A 25,717-nucleotide genomic window follows, 5' to 3' on the forward strand; every position below is an offset into this window, starting at 1 on the left:
ACAAGGAAATAGGCAATCAAACAATTTGTGTTTATTTTCCACAAACTTTTTGTTTGTTGAATTCTTTTGCTTCCACTGTCTCTGCAAAAAAAAGAGGCCATTTTTTTCAAAACCCATCCTTCTTCTGTGTTTTTTGATTGATTTGATGTTTGAATCATTTAAGGCGAGGGCCTTGGAATAACAGCAAGCTGTGAGAGCGAGTCCTTAAATTCCTCATTTATTCAAATGTGCCACTTTTCCCCCAGCACATCTGAATAATGGCACACAGTCTGCCAGATTGAATTTTTGATGATGAATAAATTATGGATGTTGGCGGATAAGTCTGTTAATATATTAGCCATGAGTTTGTCATAAGTGTTTAATAGGATAGCTGAAATAAATACATCAGTGCATCTTTTTGTCTATTCATCTCTGTCTTGAACCCTCTCTGTCTCTCTCCAGCTCTTAATCTTTCTGTGCATCATTTCATCTCGGTCTCTCCCCTGTCCTCACTCATCATTTTCTGCTTATCCTCCTATCACTCACCTAACCTCTTTCATGAGCTTTTCTTCTCCTGCTTCTGATCGCACATGTAAACAATCTGATTTCTCTGCAGCCTAGTCAACACTGCTGTCAGCAGGAATGAGATTGTTGTGCTCTCCATGAAGTGAGGAGGCGCTGAACTCTGTATTCTGGTCAGTATCGTCCTGACACATGTCCATTTTGACATATGTGCAGCAGCACCAAGAACATGGTTAGAGTTAAAATTAGAATGGAAGGAATCATATTGTTGTGGGGGGTGGGTGGGGGGGTGGATTCTGCTAGGCACTCTAAAGAATAAAAGTGCCTGTCAGTCACAGAGATTTTCCTGCTATATTTGTCAGATTCCGTAGCAGAGGCATCATTCTATTTCAGCACCCAAGGCGCAGATCAAAAATTCAGAGGACAGAACACGGCTGCGGAGACAACAAGAGGTTTCACAGCCTTCATCCCTCTAGTCAATTAACACCGTTATTAACCTTGAGACACCTGATGGTGCCTGGCCCATAATGGCACCATTATGTTCCTCCGTTAGCTTAACCGAGTCATTAGCAGGTAAATATACTGAGCCAGTTTGCTGAGGAAACGACTCCATTTGGCTCAGAGAATACTGTGATTCGGGAGAGACTACCAAGTAAGAGAGAGTGATGCAAAGACAGCTCAATCACAAGAGGCTCTGGCACTTTAACACCAAGATAAAGAGACCCTCAGTACAATTAGGAATGGAACAGACGCCGCGCTCGAGCGTCACTATTTTAGCAACTGGCTCTGGCTTGCTGCCAAACTTGGAGTTTTCTCAAAGTGTGTTTGTGTTAGGGCTGGGCAATATGGACAAAATCAAACATTACGATATTTTTTTTTTTTACCAAATACCTCAATATCGATATAGTGACAATATTCTAGGGGTGACTGTTGATGATGAACAGTCATGAGTAACGTGAATATGATGACCAAACAGGAAGAGGCAAATAACAGAGCAGCTAGAACAGTCGAAGACGTTGGGATATGACAGACATACGCTGTATCATGATGTGATCTTATCCAAAATCCCACACAACACCTAGGGCTCTAGTTTCCCGGCGCAGCGCGGGGTGGCGCAGTGAGGCGAACCCCGCGCAGAGCTAGTTTCGACCGGCGAAGCGGCAGAGGCGGACAGTGTCCAAGTTTCGCAGGTGGAGGTTCGCGGAGATGGGAGTGGCGGCGCAGCTGGGGGAGGTGCCGACAGATTCATCTTGGCGCAGTGACAGTTTCGTGCGAAAAGGCTTCGCCGAGGTGCGCCAAAAGCTCGCCATCTGAAACCACGTCTACTTTCAGCGCAAGGCGGAGCGGAGCCGGCGCAGTGGAAGTTTGGCTGCCTGGCGCACATCACCAAAACCTCACAATCAGCATAAACGGTGCCAATCTCCTTTGATCTGACATCAGCTGTGACGGGACAGTTGATATGGAGATATATGTATGTGCTGATTGTGATCGTAGCATTGAATAGTGTTTTTTCGGTATTTATTGCATTGTTCATGTGTCTGACATTCCGGAAGCCTGCCTGTGAGGTTTTGGTGACGTGTCCGCACTGCTCGCCGGTCTCCGCTCCGCGCCTGTCTCCTGAGCTCCGCTCCGCCTGCGGCAATAGACCTCCATGTCAGCTGTGTAAACTTTCATTATGCCTTCGCGCAGGGCATTTTAAAGGCAAGGACAGGGGCTCATTTGATTGGTTACATGTGAATCGGCTGTGTCAAACCCACTCCATGCCTTCTCTCCTCCCTTGCGCCGGTAGGAGGGACGGCGGAGTACTTGCGCCACCGAGAACGGCGTGCCAAACTTGCAAAATCCGCCTGGCCACACCCAGTTGGCGAAGCGCATCTGCGCTACGCCCCCACCTCGCCTGGTCTGCGAAACTAGAGCCCCATGTCTCATATTAGGATATCAATATAGTACTAATATATTGCCCAGCCCTTGTTTGTGTGTTTAAACTGGTCACGTTGGGTTAAAAATCCATTCTCCTCCTCCTCCCTGTCATATAACATTCTTCTGCTCCAGATCCTGTGGCCAGACCAGTTTGATTGCTTGATTAAACCTCTCCATTCGTCATTAATTATTAACTGGATTCCAGAGTGTAATTAATTTCCGTATTATTTACTGTTCAGACTCTGCCCTCTCGGTCAGACACATAACCCATCACTAAAGGGAAGAGTGTGCATGTGCATGTGTGTACATGTGTGACTTGTTATGTGTGCACGGCCGCATGCATGAGTATTTGTGAGCCTTGATTAATGGGGAGCCTGCGGAGCAAAGAAAAGCGTCCATTGTGTTGAGGGCAGTGTATCCCTCTAAAAGCAGGCGTTAAGCATAATCTCACATCTCTATTTGATCTGACTCGAGCAGCACATGAATGGGAGCTCTATTGCTCTCAGATTGAAATCGCCAGGAGGAAATTGGACACCTCACTGCAGATATGGAGATAGAGCCCAATCTGGCGGAGGAATGGGCCTGGCTAGTTGTCTATCAAGATGATTGAACTCTGTAACACATGCACAGACTGTTTATCTCTCATCCCTCACTCCTCCACTTTAGCTCATTTCCTGCCCACTCCTTTTTCTCCATCTGCACAACTCTCGTCTACCTCTCACAGGTGATTTCCAATGAGCTTTTAATGAATATTTTGCAGGAAATTGAAGGAGAATAATTGCAGGGCGGTGAAAAGATAACGGGGAAAAACACATGTTGTTTGTTTGTTTGCTTGCTTTAATTTTTTTTAACATCATGACTTTTTTGTTATGTAAAGATATGCATAGAACCAAAGTGATGCTGCATAAACACGCACACACACACACACACAAACACAGTGCGGCTAAATCCTGCAGATGGAAATCTAATGCCTTGGCCGGCCTCTCTCTCTCTCTCTCTCCTTCCTCTACTACTGTGAAACCTTGCCCATTAGGTCAACCTGCTGACATATCTGTCAATACAGGCTCTGGGAGGTACAGGATAACCTTGCCCTGCAGTGCTTTCTTGGTGCTTCCTGCTCGGCTTTACTGTCTTCACATCCACTCAATGCACAAGGCCACAAAGATCAAAAAAGTACAGTGACAGTGTACAATATGCATCCACACACATTCATATACACAAGCAAGCAAACATGAGCATGCATACCTACAGACGCACACACACACACACAAATTAAAGCATGTGCCGTCAACAAGGATCAACACAATTACTGAGAATCAAGAACCAATTAACTACAATTAGTTTCTATTACAGCTGTTGTTTTGGATGGGAATGAGCCCTCGGTGATGCTCTGGGGCTGCTGTGACATGCCTTGCAACCAATCCAGGGGAGACTCTGGAGAAAGTTTGTCTCCCCCTCAGTAACAGTGTGTGGCATATCTTTGGTAGCGCTCCTTTGTTGCAGATGGGTTTTTTGAGTAACTGGCAGGTACCTGCGTCATCCTGCAAAGGAAAATGTGCCTCTGGCTAGCCTGCTGTCCGCTTCACACTGATCTGGAACCTGCGGTGATTCATACTCCATCACTTATTAAGTATTCCTGTTTACCTTACTCTCCTCCACTGAACCTCCTCTGTCTTTTCTGTTTGTTTGTTTTTTTGTTTTTTTTACTATCCCACTTTTATCCAATGTGCCCCCCCCCACACACCCTTATTTACTCTCTCTTTCTCTGAAGGCCTCCTAGCCACCTTGTTGCACCACACATCTTACATTTAAATTTAAATGCAGCATCCATTCATGTTAGTCAGGGATCTGCAAAAAGAAATAAAATAAATAAAGAAAAGGCTAAAAAGAGTGAGGTTCAAATAGCACAAGGGATATCTGCTGTTGTATTAAACCTTCAGACTATGTCCACTGCGCAAAATGGCTCCAGCCATCTACAGCAGAAACCAAGAGCTTGTCAAGCCAATAAAATAATATGCTCCTCCATTAAGGTACTGAATCACTTTCTATGCAAAAGCACTCTTCACTTACATAACAAGTGCACAGTGATGGCTTGTTACCACTTTGATCCACCAACACACGCTCCTCTCACACATTCACACCTTTATTCCAACAATAGGCCTACACTCTCGTGAAACACTTTGTGAAACCCTTAGGTTTTGATCCTACAACTGAGGAATTCACAGGCATTTGCTTTAGCATGCATAATTACACAAGGCCTATGTATTATATGGAACATCTAAATGCTCATATACAGTATGTGCCAAAAACTAAAAACAGAAAAAAAACAACAACAGTGATGTGGATTGCCATTGATAAAATGAACAGAGGAAATTTAAAAAAGTGTTCTTGCCTGAGGATAACAAGCCCACCTGAAGATGAAAAATGCATTGAAAAAAGTGGGCCTTTGAAATTCATAATGCCACTATTTTGAAAGGTTAGCTGAAAATGCTTGCAGTTGTTAACAACATTATCAACAGAGTAAATGACTCTGGAATTGCTTTCTCTTGATAAATTTAATAACTCCCCCTCTATCTCTCACGCTCTATTTCAAGATCCACATGGATTGATATGACCACCCAGCCACACTGGCATGTAACAAACAGTAATATAAAACCATCCCTTATGGCTTTTCCACTGCCATGGCACCAAACCTCTTGGCACTTTTTTTTTTATTATTTTTTTAGCACTAACAAAGATTTTCCATTAGAGAAGCGTCCAGTTCCAGTTTGAGTTTTTGGTCTCTGTGCATCATGTGGGACTAACAGGAACCAACTGGAGCCTGGGATAAGACTGCTCTACTGTTTATCGCTGATTAGTTACACACTTGGTGCGTAACTGAACCGACTGACAGTAAGACCCAGGATCCACAATGTTTAAATTCATGTTGAAGTAGAAGCATTTCAAGGTTCAAGGTTATTTTATGTACTTTATTGTCCCACTAGGGGAAATTTGTTGTGCAGACATGGTTAACATGAGAAAAAAAAAAAAAAAGAATTTAAAGGGACAACATCATCGACAGCATTAACGCAATAAATCACACAACTAGTGCAAGGAAATGGAAATTCATACCAACTACAAATGTCAAGCATGCAACCAGAGTGTTATTTCCCCTTAGGCATATCAATAGCCCCTGGGATAAAGTAGATATGGAGTCTTTCAGTTCTACAAACAGGTGCCCTGAACCGCTGGCCTGAGGACAACAGCTCAATCTCCCTCTGGACTGGATGGTCCTGGCAGTCCAATACAGCATTAGTCCTCCCAAGGACCTGCCTGTTATTAATGAGCTTGGCCTGACTCCTTGAGATCTTACTGGCCATTTTAACAAGACTTCCAAGTCTTGTTTTCTTATTGGACAGATTTAAATTTCCAAACCAAGCAATAATACAAAGGGTTAGAACAGATTCAATGAAACTACTGTAAAAGAGAGTCATCTCAGTAGAAACATTAAGACTTTTTCGATTCGAAATACAGTTTACTATCTAGAGCAATAGTCAAATATTTGTGGCTATCTACAAGGTCAAAGCCAATCCCACATTTTGTTGCTAGCTGTCAAGCAAAACTGAGAAATGCGGCACCATGGAGCCACAAGGTCTGAGCTCTTCTTACTATTTGGTCAGAGGACAAGATTCAATGGAAGCTCAAAAAAAAAAAAACAGAAAAAAAAAGAAAAGAGATAGGAATATTGCTGCAATTGAGGGGACTGAGCTCAAAGTAAAATCAGCATTCCACAAGCTTTGAAAACACACGTTAACAAAACAAATGTAAGCATTATTTGCTCTGTTCAATCTACTGTGCCCGATTTAACAGAGCAGTGACAATTACTCTGTTAAATCTGACAAAAGCAGTTTAACAAAGTAATCATCACCACAACCATTGCCTGTTTGCTCCAGCTTGGAAACGGAAAGGGACCCTCACATATAACTAGTAAACACACCGAATGTATATCACACACATGTAACATGAAAAGTCACAGTACTGTCACTGTCAGTACAAAGCCTCAGATATGAACTACTGGCCAAAGATTTAGTTTAATAACAAAACACCAACTTTCCAAACTGCAAATACCATGTTGCAATTGCACACACAAAACTTGCCCACATATCAAAAAATCCTAATGAGATCTTATACCACAGCTATTTTCAGGAGTGTTATTATGCACACAAAGAGAAACACACTTCCAAAAAAAAAAAAAAAAAAAAAAAAAGATGACTTAGTGCGTGTATCAGCTTTGTGTTGAGGTATGTGATCAGGTAGATGGCAAATTTGTGCAGTGTTTTCGTGCTTAAAAAGTTTGCTGGTTAAGTGTTTCTAATATATGCCACCCGGATAAAAAGCAGAGAAGAGTGGAGCTATGGTTGTTAGGCTTGTGCTGCTGCCATAGCAGAGCCCCCCACAGGGAAATCACAGGCCCAGTGAACCAGGAAGCACTCTCTGCTCTGCTCTGCTCCAGTCCGCATGGCCTCCCTACCACTAGCCAGCTCAGCAGGTTCATTAGTCCGACAAGGTTACCCAGAGAACCAGCCAGCCCACATCTCACAGATATGCAGCCTACACCCTTCCACATGCAGTTCTAATTGAATAACCACTTCACATGTTGAAAGTGCCCTGCAAGAACAGGCAGGTCTTACAAATTACACCACTCTCAATCAGTTTCATTTGCGTTAGAGCTTCCTGAGAAGTTGCAAAGTCTTTTAAACACTGAACCACATGCTGAGTAGGAATTTTCTTCCAGGTATACAATGTGACAGAGTAATATATAAGGAGAGACCAGAGGCAAAATGAAGAAAAAAGGGCACAAAAATTGATGTGTACATGAAGGATGGTCGAGCCCTCTAGTGTCTGCTTAGTGTGCCACAGATACCATATGTGGGGATGAGGGGTATTAAAGTGAGTTAGTGCAGATTGATGAATCCCGGTAGAAGTGATTGTGTGTATGTGAGTGTGTATGTGCACATGTGCACGTGTGCATGTGTGTTTGTGTATCTGTGCGTCTGTGTCTGTGTGTGTGTTCCATTCCGAGTAAGCTATATGCTCTGGTATTCTGCTCATGCACACACAAGGCCTTCTCAGTTCTTTGGAAAGTTCTGAGTTCTCAGAGTGTTATCGATTGCCTCCGACCCATAGAGTAGGCATCCCCACCGGGCCTCAATGAGTTCTCAGTCACTGTGTGTGTGTGTGAGTGTGTGTGTGTGTGAGATGTCAAGTTTGCAGTCAAGACTGATTTTAGAGTTAAGGCTGATACAGCTAAACAGCCTTTTAAGAAATCTACAGCATTCCTTAATTCCTTTTGTGTGCTTTTGTGTAACAAAACGTATGTATCGTTTTTTTTTTTTTCTTTTTTTTTTTTTTGAGTGCAATCTAACATGGATGTTAGGGTGCCTCCTGTATCAAGACACACACACACACACACACACACACACACACACACACACACACACACACGTACATCTAGCAATCTCAATGTTCTTAAAGAAAAGGATTTTTTTTTTAAATGTCTTATTTTACACATTATTTAGCACATAACTGTCCATAACTTGGTCCAAGAAATACCTTTTGATTCAATAGGTCAATTCAGATGTCTATGATAACTCTCACTTTAGGTTGTATTTGAATCTAAGTTTCTGTCTCTCTATCTAATATCTGAATGAATTGTCATAATAGTTCCAAAATGGCACTTCAGTCGACATTTCCAGCAAACCCTCAGGTGCAAAACAAATAAACAGGGAGTGCAGATTGGAGTTAAGGTTTGCTAAAGAGAGAGAGAGAGAGAGAGAGAGAGAGAGAGAGAGAGAGAGTACGTGTGTTCATATGTGACAGCACAATACTAGTGCACGGCAGGGAGATGGACAGTTGTGCAGAGGAGAGGGACAAATAGCAGCATTCCCCATCTCCATTTCCAACAACCTCTCATCTCATCGAACATTCTCCGGCACACTCAGCTCTGGAGGGAGTTTTGGCAGGCCAGGACACTCTTTCCCTTTTCATCCTCTATAGCTTCTTCAAACCAAACCTAAGGACTGCTGATAATTTATGTGCCCAAGTGACCAAAGACTTTTCCTTGGCAGGTCTGGCAGTATGGAACAGTGAGTGAGGAGGTAATATGGGACACATGGAAAGCCAAAGTAGATTTACAATGTTGTTCATCTGCTCGATTCAAGATCATATATACAGTTTTTGATCACAGATAAGTGTCCAAAAAAAAAAACTTAATTGAGAACGATCCTATCTAGAACTAAAACAGATAAAAATGTGAGTATAAAAGCTTGCCTGTAACAAAAAGCTCCAGGGAGCAGGGAGTAGGGAGTATTCTTTGCTCATAATATCTTCATCAAGGATCAAGTATCAACTGACACAAACATATGTGAATACCTGAGAAACTTTGCAAATCACCACAACTATCCCGTAAACATCTAATTGCTGGTTTTATCTAACTCAAACATTCATGTGTTTCAGGCAACAGCACAGTGTGTTGATGTCTTAGGCCAGGGGACACAATCAGGTTTACCTCTTGTGATTGGATTTACTGTCTAATCATTTGATAGCAAACAAATTCAGCTCTGAATTATTTTGAGGAAAGTCATCATGGCATATTTCCTAAAAATTTGTGTCCCATTAAGTTATTGCCTGAGGGACTGAAAAAAAGTTCAATTTCTAAAGTGCAATAAGGGAATCTATATTTATCCAAATGGTAGCCTATTTCCTACTTCTGAGCCCTTGTAAAAAATAAAAAATAAGTCTGATCTCTTCCTGTTTTTATTCATTCAGTTAAATGGGTCGTTTAATTTTTCCAGTAAAATAGTGGAAATACATCTTAAAGCATCAGTTCAAGTCTTATTTTTTTTCTTGCTGGGACTTTTATGTCAAGCTATCAATATCAGCTGATGCCACATGCCATCTGAAGCCATCACTTGTGTTTTTCGTGAGGCCAAAATGGAAGTAATCTGCATCGCGTTATGTTTCCAGAGGCGCCAAAACCCGATCTGTGCCCCGACATCCGAGTCAGTGCTCCAGGATGCCCCCGCATGTAATCCTCAGCGAAGGGCCTTCAATAACCCTCCACTGACCTTGTGAAAACACATTAACTATTCCCCAAAGTGTTCTTGCCTTGCTGCGACGCAACGCACGTCCGCTCCCGTCTCATCACACCCCGCTTTTAATGGCAATTCTGGGATTCTCAGGTTGTGCTCCAGCACACCAAACACGGCTGATGCATTCCTCTGGTGGACAATCAAAGTACAGCCTATGTTTGAACGCAAAATGATGACATTTGCTCAAGCAAGGTGCAACCGGGGAGATGCGCAAAGCCGAATCGGCATCTTCACGTTGCAAACAAGCTCAATGAAATTTTCATTCCCCCTCTTTGGTTCACGTCTCATCACATCTGTGGCACAAGTGACAGATTCCCGTCAAAGGTTTGTGTTACGCTAAACAAAACTAGCCTGGGGATTACGTGATCTACGGGTGGGTTTAGACATTGTGACAGGAACAGAAGTGTCAGAGCCGGGGGAGCCGAGAGGAGCTCATCTGCAACTCCACTGTCTCCACAGTGCAGAGCCAGCATCGCCCCAGAGCCACACAGCCAAACTCAGCGTGATAACACTGCACCAAGCTTGCATATGCACCACTCTAAACCCAGAGCCAGCAGCGCGCTTGTAGGTTGTGTGCAAATACCTGGTTTTTATGCCGAGTCCCATCTTCGAGTTCAGAAGAGCTGTTCATGATTCCCCATCGGTCATTTACCATCCTCCGGAGAATCTGAAGACCAGATTCGCCTGTTTGTCCCAGGCGATAGAGGAGGAAAGTGCTCTTTTCAAGTCTTTCCTTGTAATCTACTCCATGGAAAAAGAGGGTACTAAGCGTTTACTAAAAGGAAAAGAGGCACAACTTCAACAGCTCTAAAAGGAGCACTGGTAACACTACCACCATACACACCGTGATCTCCAATTACGCACTTAAGGGAACTTAAATTCCTCCCAGAGAGTCTTCTTATTATGTGACCGTTATTCCGATTAAAAAAGAGAAAAGAAAGAAAAAAAAAAATAAACGACAATTGACAGATTCCTTGTGATGCTGCACCATGAAACAGGACTTAGAGAAATGTAGCCACAAAATAATCCCGAGAAAAGAGCACCGGGTGCAATCTATTATTCCAGAAAAAAGGGCGAAGGGAGAAAATCTTTCCTCCAAACTGAGATAGTCATGCGGACCTTTTGCCGTCCACTCCCGCTTTCAGAATAGTTAAGAGACGCCCGGTTTCCTCCAGACTGTGTCCAGTTTTGATTGAAAAGGTAACGATAGCCTACCCCGCCGCTTGGTGAGCTGCCGCGTCCTTGATTCCCGTTTGAACGACCAGGAGCCTCCGGTTCCGCGCCGGGGCGGGGGGGATAAAGCCTCCTTTACTTGCCCTAGTTTACAGGCTGATCTGCATGAAGAGGATATTTCACATAGATGCCTTTGACAAGAACGGTGCAGCGGGGAGATTAGCGTGCTCCGCTCGTGTGCCGCACGGGGCGCTCCGTGCCTCCGACTGCCAATCAATGCGTCCCCTCTGTGCGCGCGGCGCTCTCGGCGGCAGCGCTCCGTTCCTGTGCCGCCCCTCTCTGCCTGCGCGACTCCCGTGCCTCTGCCACTCAGCGTGGTGCTTCACTTTCACTTTCCTGCGGAACTCCTACCTCCCTGCAGCCCCAACAGCAGCAAACTGTGGCAAATTCATGCGTGATGTGTGACCTGCGCGTAGTTTATTGGGTTAATAAAGTGTAACTCCTCCATTCCCTGGAATGGGGTTGCTGATGAAATCACAGCTTCAAATCAAACACTCAAATCAAAAACGTGTTCTATGCCAGTTTCTCGATTTTGCAACATTTTGCTTACAGCTTCATTTTGATTACAAAAATATACCTGGTTAGGAAGGGTGGTTGTTGGAAGTGATATCAATAAGGCACTAATTGGAATGGCATAATTGAGAAGGAGTACATTCTTAATAGACTAAACCAGTAAGGATTGATTTAATTGGGTTTACAACCAAACAAAAAAAAAAAAAAAAAAAAAAAAAAAAATGGGAGTGAAATTTTAAAGTGTTAAAAGTATTATTTGTATTCAACTCAAACAACAGATTTTTTCAAGGCTACAGCAAAGCTTTGATTTTAAATTTACTTGAGTCCCTCATCATAAAAATAAATAAGCAAATACATAAAAATGTACAGAAATTTATATGGGTGACACTGGTGCAGCCCTTTTGACAGTCCAGATTACAAGCATTGTGCAAGCTGACAGGGAGAGAACAAGAGTTCTGAGCAAGCCGGGAAAATACAGGACCCAAAGTACAATGTAGACATATGGTAAAATGGTTTCTGCTATATTCAGGCAGCGAAGTATACATTAGTCCAGCTCCACATTGCCCACTGAACCATGAGGCAGGGCTGCAAAGAATGTAAATGAGAAAATGTAGAATAAATTATTGGAGAAAATTGTTTGGTGCTGCAGAATGACCATCTATCTATCTATCTATCTATCTATCTATCTATCTATCTATCTATCATATTATTTATTTTTTTTATTTAGTCATGTGTTTTTAGTTTTTACAATACATTCAGGGACACTGCCTAAATGACTTATGACTTACAGTTTACTTTGCAGGAGGATTTCCATGGTCTAAACTACTTTTTTTTTTTGTTGTTTTTAATAGATGATTTTCTTTTTGACACGTTGCTTTATTTGATAGCAACAGCAGAGAGAGAGAGAGAGAGACAGGTGAATGACACACAGTAAAGGGCTAGACTCAGAATCAAACCCTGACCACTGCGGTAAGGACTTGGCCTTGATACCTGGCACACGCTCCAGCAGGTGAGCCACGGGGGCACTGTGTGTAAGGTTAATTTTGACATGAAGAGTGGTGTGCAGAATGAAGATCATGGTGCACAGTGCAGAGGGCACTGAAAGTTCACCAAATCCAGCGTAAACAAGTTTTCACTGTCTCAATTAACCTGCCAACAATACCTGATGTGAATCATGATGGAAATCAAAGATCTGGCCATTGAATGCTTTGTATACTAATGTCTGAATGTTGCAGTGCAACATTGACATTTGAAAAAAAAAAATTAGTGATTAGCAGCACACCAAGATATAAAGTTTGACAATGTGCTTCTTACTTGGATTCTTTATTGTCTAAGATATATCCCGCAGAGTGGTCATGTGTTATGCTTCATTTTGAGTGCAGTGATAGACGGATGAATAGAAGTCCAATTATTGATAAACAGGGACACAGGAGGGAGACTTAGCATCCCTGTGGTGCAGCTATGCTACCAGACAGGCTGTATGCACGGTAGAGTCACAGTTTGATGAAATCTTCTGTCAATAAGTCTGAGATCCACCAGCAGGGAGAAAGTATGTTATTAAAGCGAACAATTATGGGGTAATATATACACAGAAACACACAAATACACAAACAGACACACACACACACACACACACACACACACACACACACACACACACACACACACACACACACACACAAAAGCATCCTGTCACATGACAGAGGGGTGACATGGTGTTCCAGAAGATACTAAGATACTGTGTTATGTACTGAATGACTTGTTTGCTTGTAACTTAGTGTTGTATTGTTGTGTTTGTCCCGGACAGGTCTCTCTTGAGAATGAGACCCCCCCATGTCTAATGAGATTACCTGTGTAAATAAAGGTTAAATAAAATAAAATAAATTGAAGATGGACAGAATTAGAATTATCCAATTAATTATCCACTATTGGCCAACATACAAAGAAATCCTGGAAGGGTCTGCAGTTGAGCATGTTTGCTACATCATCAATTTCACCTATTTTTTCTTCCATAATCTCATTGCTGTCTTATATTCTATAAACCATCAGAAAACAGTGAAAAATGCCCGTCACAGCTGACATTTTTAATACCTCGTCTGGAACTGAATGAAGGAAAAAGGAATGATGATAAACAACAACATGCTGATGTTTGTTTTATCTGCCCTGAATAGTTTGATTTGAAATACTCAAAGAACCATTTATTCTGAAAAAGTACCAAAGAATCATTTGAAAAAGGCTCGTTATTGAACCCGTTGTGTCCACAAAGAACTTTCTTAAAAACGGTTCTTCAAAGAAGCTAGCAAATCATTTTTGATGGTTCTTCGCAGCACCTTTGGGGATTCTTTAAAGACCTTCTTGCTAAAAGGTTCTTTGTAGAACCAAAAATGGTTCTTCTATGGCATCACTCCAAAGAACCATTTTTGGTTCCAGTTAGCACCTTTATTTTTCTGTGCGTACATTGCTGATAGTGATTCAAAAAAGAACAGGTGACACATGACTTCCTTTGATCAAATATACCGACACTGCTGAGCTACTGGCCATCAATTGAATGTCAAAATAGACACATTTGCTTAGATTTATGAGAAGAAAAGACAGTTAACACTAAATGTCTTTTTACCCCCTGAGGTCACAGTTCCAATTTGATGACATAAAAAAAAATTAAATGTGCAAATACTGCACTATAAGCACAAACTGCCAGGGTACTCAGTTTGGGCTCTACCCTTGCGGGCTGTTGATACAAAATGTAATAATGCAGTGATTTCTTCACAAGGAATGAGGCGTGACTTTAATATCAAGGGAAGGGGCATGGAGAAGAACTACCAGCTGCAGCACTGCCATTGTACAACCTAGGAGACTGTGGCTGGCTACTGGGTTGACACTTGTGGCCATGTCTTGGTCTGATCTAGGTGAGTGTGTCAGGTCATTAAAGTCACCAAACCCGGATCAGCTGGAGACAAAAGACAAGTCTGCTGGGAGGAGCTGTTTATCTCTACAATTATGGCAAAACAAAGGTGTCCAGCCCTGACATGGCTGTATTTCAGGGCTTTTTGTGTTCTCATGTCCAAACGAGCATGTGTGTTGATGTAATGTTTTGTTCGAGCTCTGCACTTGTTTCATTGTTCCTGTCTGAGATTTTTTCCCCTTGGCTGTATTTTCAAATTTTCACGCATGGAGTGGCAGCAGGACAAATGCACAGAACTGTGAAGAACCAACAGAGTGAGCTGCCCTTACCAAAATGCCAAGCCTATAATTTGTAAAATGATTGAGTAAAACCAAAAGCAGGAAACAAGAAAAAGTGTATTTTTTTTGTTTTTGTTTTTGTTTTTTGGAAAGAGGAAAACAAAACAAAGAATGATAAATAGTAAAGATTATGAGTCATTATTGATAGATCTAAAGTAATATGAAGTGGTATTAGAATAGCAGAGTGGATATATATTTTCATAGAGTTTCATTTTCTATCTGAAGAGGCACACAATGGGAAAAACAGAACAGGTTCCTTAACGAGTGTGGTAGAAGAACAGCTGTTCCATAGATCATAAACAATTATGTTATAGATAATATGGTTAAACGTAATGAGAAACATGCACACATAAATACAAACACACAGACACAGGTACAGATACAAAGGCACATACACACTGTATATATACAAGCTATATATATATACTTGTACACAACACACTTGTGCACACACAGGTGCACAAACACACAGAGTAACGGTAAATGTAATCAAAGTGTCAGTCCCTATACTCTCATCAAAAGAATTCAGTGAAAAATCAATAAGGGACACAAACAGTGGCTGTGGAGTCTGAGGGAGAAGTCTCCAGTGTTATTAATATATAATGATGGTCTTTCTCAAGGATCTCCAGAGGAGGGGCAAAGCACTCACACCTCTGAAGTGCAAAGTCAAAGGCAGTGTTGCATCTCTCTCTGGCTGCTCTGTTAATTCCCTAACTTAGCCTAGGGTTAGTCATGGGTGTGGGACATGATTGAGGTTACAGATACATCAGCTTCTTTACAGAGCTCTTCACTCTGCCCTCTCCGTTTTTCGGTTAGAATATCAACCCTGTGGGGCAAAGCTATTTCATCAACCACTGCACACACATACACACTTGCGCACAAATCTCAAGCCTTGCTCTCTCTCTCTCTCTCTCTCTCTCTCTCTCTCTCTCTCTCTCTCTCTCTCCCACTGCAGGGTCCAATGAATATATTGAGTCTGGTCACAGATAGAGGTGACATTTACTAATGGGGGTAATTAGACTTAAGTCTGGGAAATGCAATTACATCAGTGGTGGTGCTGCGGCTGATGATGATCACAACAGTGATTGTAATGATTATGAGACAGAAAATATGGTGGAAAAGTACAAGGGTGGGTCAGAAGATTTTATGACTAACCTACCCTCTCCTTTACTGTCTTCATTACTGTCTCCAAGCCATTAGGCATGATGATGGTTTTTATTTACAAATCTCATTTAAATTCTTTGAGACAGTTTGCAATATTTATGGGATGACTCATATTCTGAGCTGCTCTGTTCGTCTCATTTGTAGCTTTCCTCCTCCTCAGTGAGTCAGGTATTGTGTGCATTGGTCCGCTTTGCAACTTTGATTCATGTATAGAATAACCAATGTTGCCCACTGGCTCCCAGTCAGGGTGTCTCTGTGTGCCGACTGGCTGTGTTTGCTGAATGGTTTGTAATTATCCACGGGCTTCCCTCGGGCAGCGCTCCTGGACACCCCTGCAAGCATACTGCTCCACCCACCGATGCACCCTGTCTGACAGAGCTAAGAGAGCAGCAGGAGAACTGGGAAAAGACACATCATAAAAGCAATGTGCAAATAACTATGGAAGGCCTGCGGACCAGGGGGAGCCTTATTATACAATGTGCCTGGCATTTAGAAATCAACCAGTCTGTGTGCTGTTTCCCTGCAACCCCCCCTTCCCGCCCCCACACCCTCTTCTATTTCTTCTTGGCTCCTCGGTCTCTCTCCCTCTCCAGCCCTCTTGTGTTGTGTGGCACCAGCAAACACACCTTTCAATGGCGCACAAGTGTGTAATCATTTCGCCCTCTCAGGGGATGTAAGTTTTTTCTCTTTCATTCAGGGGCCAAACTCCTCAAGTGGTTCAAGTCCCATCTGTACCTCCTTAGGGGGTTGGGGAATAGAGCTGGCTGGAAGAAATTCAAAATTGTTTGCTCTTGTAATGTCTCATAATTCCATCACGTCTCCTCAACTTCAACAGGGACACCCCTGTGCCGGTGTGAAGCCCTAAAGGCCAAACCCCTGAATGTTCCTCTGAGTCCCTCGATAACTTCAAAACACCTTTGTTTCTCCTCCCCCATTGATGTAACTATGAATTATGATACCTAGTCAGGAATGTAGAGGTTGTCTTTCATTACTTTGCATGTTGGTTTAATTTTTTACATCCAAAAACACAGTAGGTCTCTTAAGCAATATCTGAACCAAAGTGCAGTGACACCTTGTCAGTATTCTGAACTCGTAGGGAGCTCTTGGGTGAGGGAGCATACCGTACTAAAAGTTAATCTCTGCGCTCCACGAATTTAACCTGCACAAGGTGAAAGTTACACTGGTGCTAAGTGTTTTCTCAAGATGACCAATGTGGAAGGGTCAGTAAGAAAAATGGTAGCCGTTTTAGATTCCTAGAGCCTTAGTATTAGGGTTTTATTCCAAGGAGCTGCTGTTTATCTGTGTTTGTCTACATCTTATACACTCAGGAACTTGGAATTGGAGTATATACATTTCTCTGTAAAAAAAAAATTTTTTTTTTAATCATTTCAGTATTCATATCTCCTCAGTAAATAGTATCACATATTTTATTCATCTCTTGTATTTCACTAGTTTTGTTTTATGTCTGTGCTTGTGTTGGGCTTTGTATTTTCTGTCTGACATCAATTCACTGGGGTAATTTCTGGGTACATATGTATTTAGTGAACAAAAGGATTCTGTTCCTGATTAATTAGTGAGCTTGTCTGACACTTACTAATTTGTATTACTATCAACATGCTGGACAGAATCACAAAGCACAAGCTGGTAGGGACAGTATCAATACAAAGGAAGAGGGTGCAGAATTTGAAAAGATAGAGAAAAAAAGTTTTTGTCAGTGCTGATAATACAAAATCAATGTCACCTTATAAAAATGTCCTCACTTACCGTATAGCTAAAGCAAGCACTGGTTTAGAAGTAATCTCCAAATACTTTCAACCTGACAAACAATTACTGAATGTATACACAAAAAAAACCCCTAACTTTCCAAAAAAGCCAAAAAGAAAAGAAAGCTACTGTAGCAAATGCAAAACAAGTCTCTTTTCATGGGAAAAATTAAATCAAACAGTTTCATTTATCTGATTTCTGGGAAATGTGAGTAGTGTAACTATGACTTTGAAAATTCACATTATCCTTGCTTGCACCTGGAAGTCTCTTATTCAGTGGTTTATTTATCAAACATGCCTTTTAACTTTTATTGTAGGATTCATACCTACAATGTAGGCCTGTGCTATGAGTTGTAGAATAAGGTTCAGTGACAAAAGAAGGCATTTTTTTACCAAATGCCTTTATATTTTTTCTTCAAAGTGCAGCCAATGTGTCCATGAGGATAAATATTACAGTGAATACAAACCTCTGCAGTCATTCAGCCGTGAGTTTGTATTTTTTTCTTGACTCAAACACTCCTTAAAGACCCACTTTAGTCACACATAATGTACTTCATACTATATTACTGAGTAAAGAGCTTAGAGTGAAAATGTATATGTGGTGTGTTTCAAGAAACTGGGAATGAAGCAGATAAAATGAAAGTGTTTCGGTCACAGACATATGGAACAACTCCCCGGGGGTTTGCACTTCTGTTTTGGAAGTGAAATAGGGGCTGTGGCTCGACTCAGGTGTTAGGAAGGATGCACCTTTGTGATCAAAGTGACAATTAATACCGTGTGGCTGCAAAGAGAGCAAGAGAAGCTCACAGACACACTGCTGCCTACAGTCTTCCTATAATATTTCTGTTGTCATTCAGAGGTGTTGCTGCTGCCGCCTCGCCTGGTAATACACTGGGGAAAACCCTGCATATGCTTTCCTTCTCACTACAGTATAGTGGCATTCTCGTGGCATCATTGATTTCCTAGGCATCTTCTCATGTTTTAGAAGAGCACTGCCACATTGCACATAAGCTCCCATTGATATCCAAATGAATGTTTAGTGTTATTTTTGATATTAAGAAGGATTTTGTTGGCCTGTACTGTTATAGCAGAAACACTTGCTTACTAGAAATGGAAATGTTGTTGTTCATGGGTGCTGCCATTTGAAATATTTACACTAGTGTGTTGATCACACCTACCTCCTATGTAGGCAGTCTGGAGCAGAACCACAGAGAACTGATGCATTGTTTGAAAATTTAGAGGCGGAGGGGCTGCAGGAAAACCACCACTGGGTAGGGCCTTTGAGTGAGATCAGTGAGCAGTAATGTGTTCCTCTGGGATCATTCCTGGGTCCTCTACTATTGTCTGTGTAATAAGGCAGAAGTGATGGTTTTTTATTGTGTGGTGTTGTAGTTTTATGCTTGTTTTAAACTTATTTATGCATGATTTTATTTATTTTAACTTAGTTTTTATGCTTTGGCTTTTATTGTGTTACTGTTTTATCTGCATGCAAGACTGTAAATCCTTCTAGCCTTAATTAGACTTGATTTTAGAATAACCTGCACGTGTAGCAGACGTGACGGACAGCGTGACCGGCCACTCAGGGAAGGAGAGGAGGACTTCCTCGGCCAATCCGTGGCGAGAGGAGGGCAAAACACAGCGGGAGCACGGGAAGAAGAGGCCCGACAGCAAAGGGAGAGGAGGTTGGCGCGTGGCAGAAAGAAGCACACCTGTCCTGCACGGCGGAGCGACGGTAGCGTGGCGGCGACGGAGGAGACAACCAGCCGAGACCGAGACTGAGACCAGACGAGGGGTTTCCCCCGGACAGCGCGACGGAGCTACAAGACTTGACCGCCAACGCCTTTTTACTCCGGCCTGGGTCGCCAGTCGTACTCGAGACCCGGGAAAACCGTGAGTACTATCGTTTCCTTGGCGGTCTATGTGTGTCTTGCTGTATAGAGCTATCCTGCGCTTGTTATTTGCGGACTGATGCTCGCCGAGTCCTTGTGCCCGTAGGTGCCGTACCGGAGCTGACCCTGTGGCGGTGGTGAGACGCGAGGACCCGCCGATCGGTGCCGAGACGCTACAAGAAACAAGAGACTTTATAGACTCCTGGGGTCTGTGGTGACTGTGGGTTGGGGCAAAAATATTGTTTTAATTAAACCTCTTTGTACTGTACTCTTTGTCTGGTGGTAATTTTAAAAACTCTGCTACTTGATTTTACGAACCTGTTTTTAGAGTCCTAGGCTCCCTCCTAGGTGGCGTTGTCAATTTTAGTCCTTTTATTATTACGAAGCCGGGTTTTATTAGTTTTAGGTTTTAGTTGTTTTAAACCCGACGGCCACCGGGTTTTACATTTTGGCGTGTGTCGGCAGGATCAAGACTGAAGCAGAGTTTTTAAAATAACCTACAGGTTTTATTGTCGTGTGATTTGTAAAATGATGATGCCTGTATATCCCGGTGCCCCTTGGCTTCCCAAGTTTAAAGGGTTAGATGATGATGTAAAATACAGTGACTGGAAAGAGCAACTTTCAGGTTTGCTGGGTGCACAAGTATTGCCAGAAGCCAGAAAAGTAGACATTGTGTTGGGTGCATTAGCTGGGGAGGCTAAGCGGCAAGTTAGTGTCTTGGAGGAAGATGAGAAGGATCAGGTACAGAAAATCTTTCTCTATTTGGACTCTCTTTATGGAGACACTACCCCCACCCCAGTGTTGAGGTCCCATTTTTTTAGCTGTGCCCAAAGGCCTGATGAAACAGTGGCTTCATATATTTTGAGGTTACGGGAGTTGCATTGCAGATTGCGGCGGCATGACCCTGACGGTGCCCCCTCTGATACAGTGCTGCGAGACCAGTTGCTGCTGGGTCTACGTGAAGGTTCGCTGTCCCAGGCCCTGAAGATTTACGCTCGACGGAATCCAGATGAAACCTTTGCTGAACTTAGGAAGGAGGCACTGTTGCTTGATGCAGAACATGGAAACGCACATCCAGAGGTAACATGTGCTGCTGTGAATAATTCTCGTGTGCCCTCTCACTCACAGGACACTAGCTGGAAAGAGACCCTGAAAAAGGAGATCATGGAGGATGTGAAATTGCAAATGACTGGATTCACACAAGAATTATTGAAAGAAATTAAACCACTCCTCCAGCCGTCCAACACCTCCACCCAGCCTCCAACACAATCCAGGAGGGAACGACGGCAACCAGCCTCACAGATAAATCACTGGGATGAACAAGGTAGGCCAATCTGCCGCCAGTGTAAGCAACCAGGCCACATTGCTAGGTTTTGTCGGAGGTCAGTTGCCCCACAGCCAGCTTTAAACTAGCCCTCCCTGCTGCTGAGGTCCGAGGGGCAGGGGTTGAGAGTATACCAGAGGAGACAAGGGCCACTGAAACATTCATTGGGAAATGTCCTACAATAGGAGTGCAAATTGAAGGAGTTGAGCTGTCTGGACTGTTAGACACCGGGTCTCAGGTCACCCTGATGCAGCAAAGTCTCTTTGAACAGCATTTTACCCAGGCTAAGCTTGGTAAGACCCCCTTAGTTTTCCAGTTGCGGGCAGCTAACGGCCTTGAGATTCCTTACACAAGCTATGCTGTGTTGGATATGGTGATAGAGGGTGTAGAGGTACCTGAACGGGGGGTGGTGATAGTTAAAGATGAGCACTGCACCCAACCACTCCTCATTGGAATGAATGTTGTGACAGCCTGCTGGAATGTTCTCTTTAAATGGTCCGATAAGTCTGCTTTTTCCCCAAAGAAGTTGCAAAGCCAGCAAATATGGAAGGGTGCATTTGCCAAATGTCGCCACATTGAGGCCACTGCAGCAGAAGATGGACTGTTGGGATACGTGCGGCCGGCTAGCCGACGCGTCATCAAAGTCCCCGCAAGGAGTGAGATGCTGGTGTGGGGCCGGGCTCGGATGGGCCCAGGAGGAGCAGACTATTGTGCCCTGGTGGAGGCCCTACCAGGAACCAGCGACGTGGGAGTAGCCAGGACGCTAGCAGTGGTGAGAAATGGCAGGGTACCTGTGAGAGTTTGTAACCCCCACTCTTACTGTTTGACTTTAGGTCGGTACCAAAAGCTTGGCAAACTGTACCACGTGGATGAGGCTGACATGCACGGACCCCGCGACCTGAACCTGTCCCTTGGAGATGGCGATGTTGTTGAGGTGGCGTTGGTGGATTTGGCAGCTGATCAAGAGAATCAAGAACTGCCAAAAGAGGTGAGTGAGCTCACTAACCGAACAGATCTGTCTGAGAAGCAGCTGGAGGAGCTGCGCACCCTGCTGCTGAAGTGGAAGAAAGTGTTTGCATTACACGACGAGGATTTTGGACGTACAGACCTGGTGCATCACCGCATTCACACTGGCGATGCTCCACCTGTCAGAGAACGCTACCGACCCCTTCCCCCTGCCATGTACAAGGAGATGAAATCCCTGCTCGCAGGTATGCTAGAGAAGGGAGTCATCAGGGAGAGCTGTAGCCCATGGGCTGCACCCATCGTGTTGGTGAGGAAAAAGGATGGCAGTTGGAGATTTTGTGTGGATTATAGGAAACTGAATGCAGTAACCCATAAAGATGCATTTCCTCTGCCCAGGATTGAGGAGACCCTGACCAGCCTGACCCGAGCAGAGTGGTTCTCCACCCTTGACTTAGCTAGTGGCTACTGGCAAGTTGAGATGGACCCCCAGGACAGGGAGAAGACGGCTTTCACCACACCACTCGGGCTGTTTGAGTTCGAGCGGATGCCGTTTGGTCTATGCAATGCACCTGCTACGTTCCAACGGTTGATGCAACAGTGTTTAAATGGTCAACTGTCTGAATCCGTGCTAGTGTATTTAGATGATATTATCATCTACTCACCTGACTTTTCCTCCCATCTGCAACATCTAGATGAGGTGTTCCATAGACTGTGGCGACATGGTTTGAAACTGCGGCTGGACAAATGTAAGCTGTTGCAGCCGGAAGTCAAATTTCTGGGCCATGTAGTGGATCAAAAAGGGGTGAAGCCTGACCCAGACAAAATCTCAGCAGTGCTAGACTGTCCTATTCCTACCACCATAAAGCAAGTACGAGCTTTCCTCGGCCTAGCTGGCTACTATAGACGATTTGTGTCTGGCTTTGCTAAAATTGCACGTCCCCTGAACCAGCTACTGACAGGCATCCCCGCTGACAAAAAGTTTGAAAATCGTAAGGTACAGTGGTCCCCTGAATGTCAGATGTCTTTTGATGAACTGAAAACAGCCTTGACACAAGCACCTGTTTTGGCGTATGCAGATTATTCTCTTCCATTCATCGTCTACACAGACGCCAGTAACCAAGGGCTAGGAGCAGTCCTGGCTCAGGTTCAAGAGGGGAAAGAACGAGTGATAGCATACGCCAGCCGCAGCCTACATCCAACAGAGCGGAATGATGCTAATTACAGCTCCTTTAAGTTGGAACTTTTGGCTCTTAAGTGGGCGGTGACTGAAAAATTCAAAGATTACCTGACTGGTGCACAATTTACTGTGTATACGGATAACAATCCTGTTGCTCACCTGCAGACGGCCCGGCTGGGCGCAGTGGAGCAGCGCTGGGTGGCCCAGCTTGCTTTCTTTGACTATAACATAAAGTACCGCTCAGGTAAAAGTAATGTCAATGCAGATGCACTGTCTCGGTTCCCAGCTAACCCTTTACCCACAGATGTGTCAGGCCCAGGGCCTGAAATGGAGGCGGCCGCAGTTACAGCCGCCATTGAACTGACCCCTGAGGGAGGTGAGGAAGAGTGGGTTGGCAGTGAGTGGGAGGAGGCACAGACTGGAGATCAGGACATACAAGCGGTTAAGAGGTATGTGGAAACACAAGCACCACCCCAGAGATCAGAACGCCAGTTGTTGTCCCCCACAGCCCAAAGATTGTTACAACAGTGGAAAAGACTTACAGTTAAGAGCAAACTACTGTGTCGGAAAATGATAGACCCACATAGCCATGAAGTGCGTTTCCAGATTGTGTGCCCCAGCTCTAGGAGACAAGATGTCTGGAAGAGTGTCCATGAAGCGGCTGCCCATGCAGGAGTGGAGAGAACCCTATCCCGGATCCGGCAGCAGTTCTACTGGCCTGGTATGGAGGGGGAGGTACGTCTGCTCAATCAGGGTTGTGTCGCCTGCAGTCTGCAAAAAGACAAGGTAGAGCCTAAGGCTCCACTAAACCCCATTACAGTGTCGTACCCCTTAGAGGTGGTAGGGTTAGACTTCCTGTCATTGGGCCGCCCCACAGATACTTACCAGAACATTCTTGTTGCCACTGATCTGTTTACCCGCTTTGCATGGGCTGTCCCCACACATGATCAGACTGCGCAGACCACAGTAAAAGCTCTTTGGACACATGTAATTCAGCCTTTTGGCTGCCCTGCACGTTTCCATTCAGACCAGGGACCCAATTTTGAGTCGGCGCTAATGAGACAACTTTGTGATACCTATGGTATAACTAAAAGCCGCACTACACCTTACCACCCTGCAGGTAATGGCCACACAGAGCGTTTTAATCAGACATTGCTGAACATGCTCCGCTCCCTTGAGACTTCTAAGCAAAACCATTGGCCTGTGTATTTGCCGGAACTTGTACATGCATACAATAACACCACACACAGTGCCACTGGATACACCCCCTCTTTCCTCATGTTTGGGCGACACCTGCGTCTCCCAGTCGATGTAGGGTTAGGTGTAGGTCCCCAGCAGACGAGGCATGATGTAGGTGGGTGGGTACAGGACCACCAACAGAGGCTATCTGTTGCATATGACCTGGCTAGGCAAAAGATGGGTAATGCAGCCTCCCAGAACAAACAACAGTACGACAGGAAGGCAAGAGCTTTACCATTGTTACCTGGGGAGAGAGTTTGGATACGGGACAGAAACAGGCAAGGGAGAGGGAAGCTGTGTACTTGGTGGAATCCAGAGCCCTGTGTAATCTTGGAGCAAGTGGGGAACACAGGGCTAGTGTACAAAGTCCAGCCAGAGAGGGGTGGCCGTGTTCAAACTGTTCACAGGAACTCACTAAAAGTGTGTACAGCTCCCCCAGCTGAAACCCCACCAACAGTGGAACCAGTTACGCCGGCCCAGAGACTTATGCCGCCATTGATGTACGGGTTCCTTCCTGCTCCAGCAGTTGTGCCACCTGTGAACGCTGAACCAGAGGTGGCTCCACGCCGCTCTACCAGGGTAAATTTGGGACAGGCCCCAGTGAGATTTACAGATGAGTTTTAAGTTGCAGGGACTGGCAACTTCAAAGTGCGGGAGAAAATGTAATAAGGCAGAAGTGATGGTTTTTTATTGTGTGGTGTTGTAGTTTTATGCTTGTTTTAAACTTATTTATGCATGATTTTATTTATTTTAACTTAGTTTTTATGCTTTGGCTTTTATTGTGTTACTGTTTTATCTGCATGCAAGACTGTAAATCCTTCTAGCCTTAATTAGACTTGATTTTAGAATAACCTGCACGTGTAGCAGACGTGACGGACAGCGTGACCGGCCACTCAGGGAAGGAGAGGAGGACTCCCTCGGCCAATCCGTGGCGAGAGGAGGGCAAAACACAGCGGGAGCACGGGAAGAAGAGGCCCGACAGCAAAGGGAGAGGAGGTTGGCGCGTGGCAGAAAGAAGCACACCTGTCCTGCACGGCGGAGCGACGGTAGCGTGGCGGCGACGGAGGAGACAACCAGCCGAGACCGAGACTGAGACCAGACGAGGGGTTTCCCCCGGACAGCGCGACGGAGCTACAAGACTTGACCGCCAACGCCTTTTTACTCCGGCCTGGGTCGCCAGTCGTACTCGCGACGGTGGCGGTCTATGTGTGTCTTGCTGTATAGAGCTATCCTGCGCTTGTTATTTGCGGACTGATGCTCGCCGAGTCCTTGTGCCCGTAGGTGCCGTACCGGAGCTGACCCTGTGGCGGTGGTGAGACGCGAGGACCCGCCGATCGGTGCCGAGACGCTACAAGAAACAAGAGACTTTATAGACTCCTGGGGTCTGTGGTGACTGTGGGTTGGGGCAAAAATATTGTTTTAATTAAACCTCTTTGTACTGTACTCTTTGTCTGGTGGTAATTTTAAAAACTCTGCTACTTGATTTTACGAACCTGTTTTTAGAGTCCTAGGCTCCCTCCTAGGTGGCGTTGTCAATTTTAGTCCTTTTATTATTACGAAGCCGGGTTTTATTAGTTTTAGGTTTTAGTTGTTTTAAACCCGACGGCCACCGGGTTTTACATCTGTATACACTACACCTCTTTGTGACAATATCCATA

At 44.2% G+C, this 25,717-nt stretch overlaps 2 protein-coding genes across 3 annotated transcripts in view; one reads left to right on the forward strand and one right to left on the reverse strand.

Moving 5' to 3' along the window:
* Window positions 1-10,634, reverse strand: part of fibcd1b (fibrinogen C domain containing 1b) — a 123,635-nt gene extending 113,001 nt beyond the window's left edge. For both annotated transcript variants that reach the window (XM_030064617.1, XM_030064616.1), the window contains exon 1: window positions 10,135-10,634. In XM_030064617.1, coding sequence (XP_029920477.1) covers window positions 10,135-10,206 — 72 coding nt within the window. In that variant the 5' untranslated portion in view covers window positions 10,207-10,634. The remainder of the gene's footprint in view (window positions 1-10,134) is intronic.
* A 3,468-nt stretch (window positions 10,635-14,102) lies between these two features.
* Window positions 14,103-25,243, forward strand: LOC115368614 (uncharacterized). The gene is made up of 8 exons (XM_030064811.1): window positions 14,103-14,136; window positions 19,015-19,354; window positions 19,460-19,560; window positions 20,282-20,433; window positions 20,482-20,677; window positions 20,863-23,269; window positions 23,427-23,555; window positions 24,906-25,243. The coding sequence occupies exons 1-8, from the start codon at window positions 14,103-14,105 to the stop codon at window positions 25,150-25,152; spliced, it is 3,606 nt and encodes a 1,201-aa protein (XP_029920671.1). The 3' UTR covers window positions 25,153-25,243.
* Window positions 25,244-25,717: the final 474 nt, after the last annotated feature.

Source organism: Myripristis murdjan, chromosome 12, assembly GCF_902150065.1.
Source record: "Myripristis murdjan chromosome 12, fMyrMur1.1, whole genome shotgun sequence".
NCBI lineage: Eukaryota > Metazoa > Chordata > Actinopteri > Holocentriformes > Holocentridae > Myripristis > Myripristis murdjan.

What these genes read in the sequence shown, in the direction of transcription:
- LOC115368614 (XM_030064811.1), top strand. Translation starts at nt 14,103, where the DNA reads ATGGAGAAGAACTACCAGCTGCAGCACTGCCATT. An exon ending in CCAGCTGCAGCACTGCCATT is followed by an intron (nt 14,137 to 19,014) that starts GTACAACCTAGG and finishes CTGCACGTGTAG; the next exon opens with CAGACGTGACGGACAGCGTG. An exon ending in GACATACAAGCGGTTAAGAG is followed by an intron (nt 23,270 to 23,426) that starts GTATGTGGAAAC and finishes GTGCGTTTCCAG; the next exon opens with ATTGTGTGCCCCAGCTCTAG.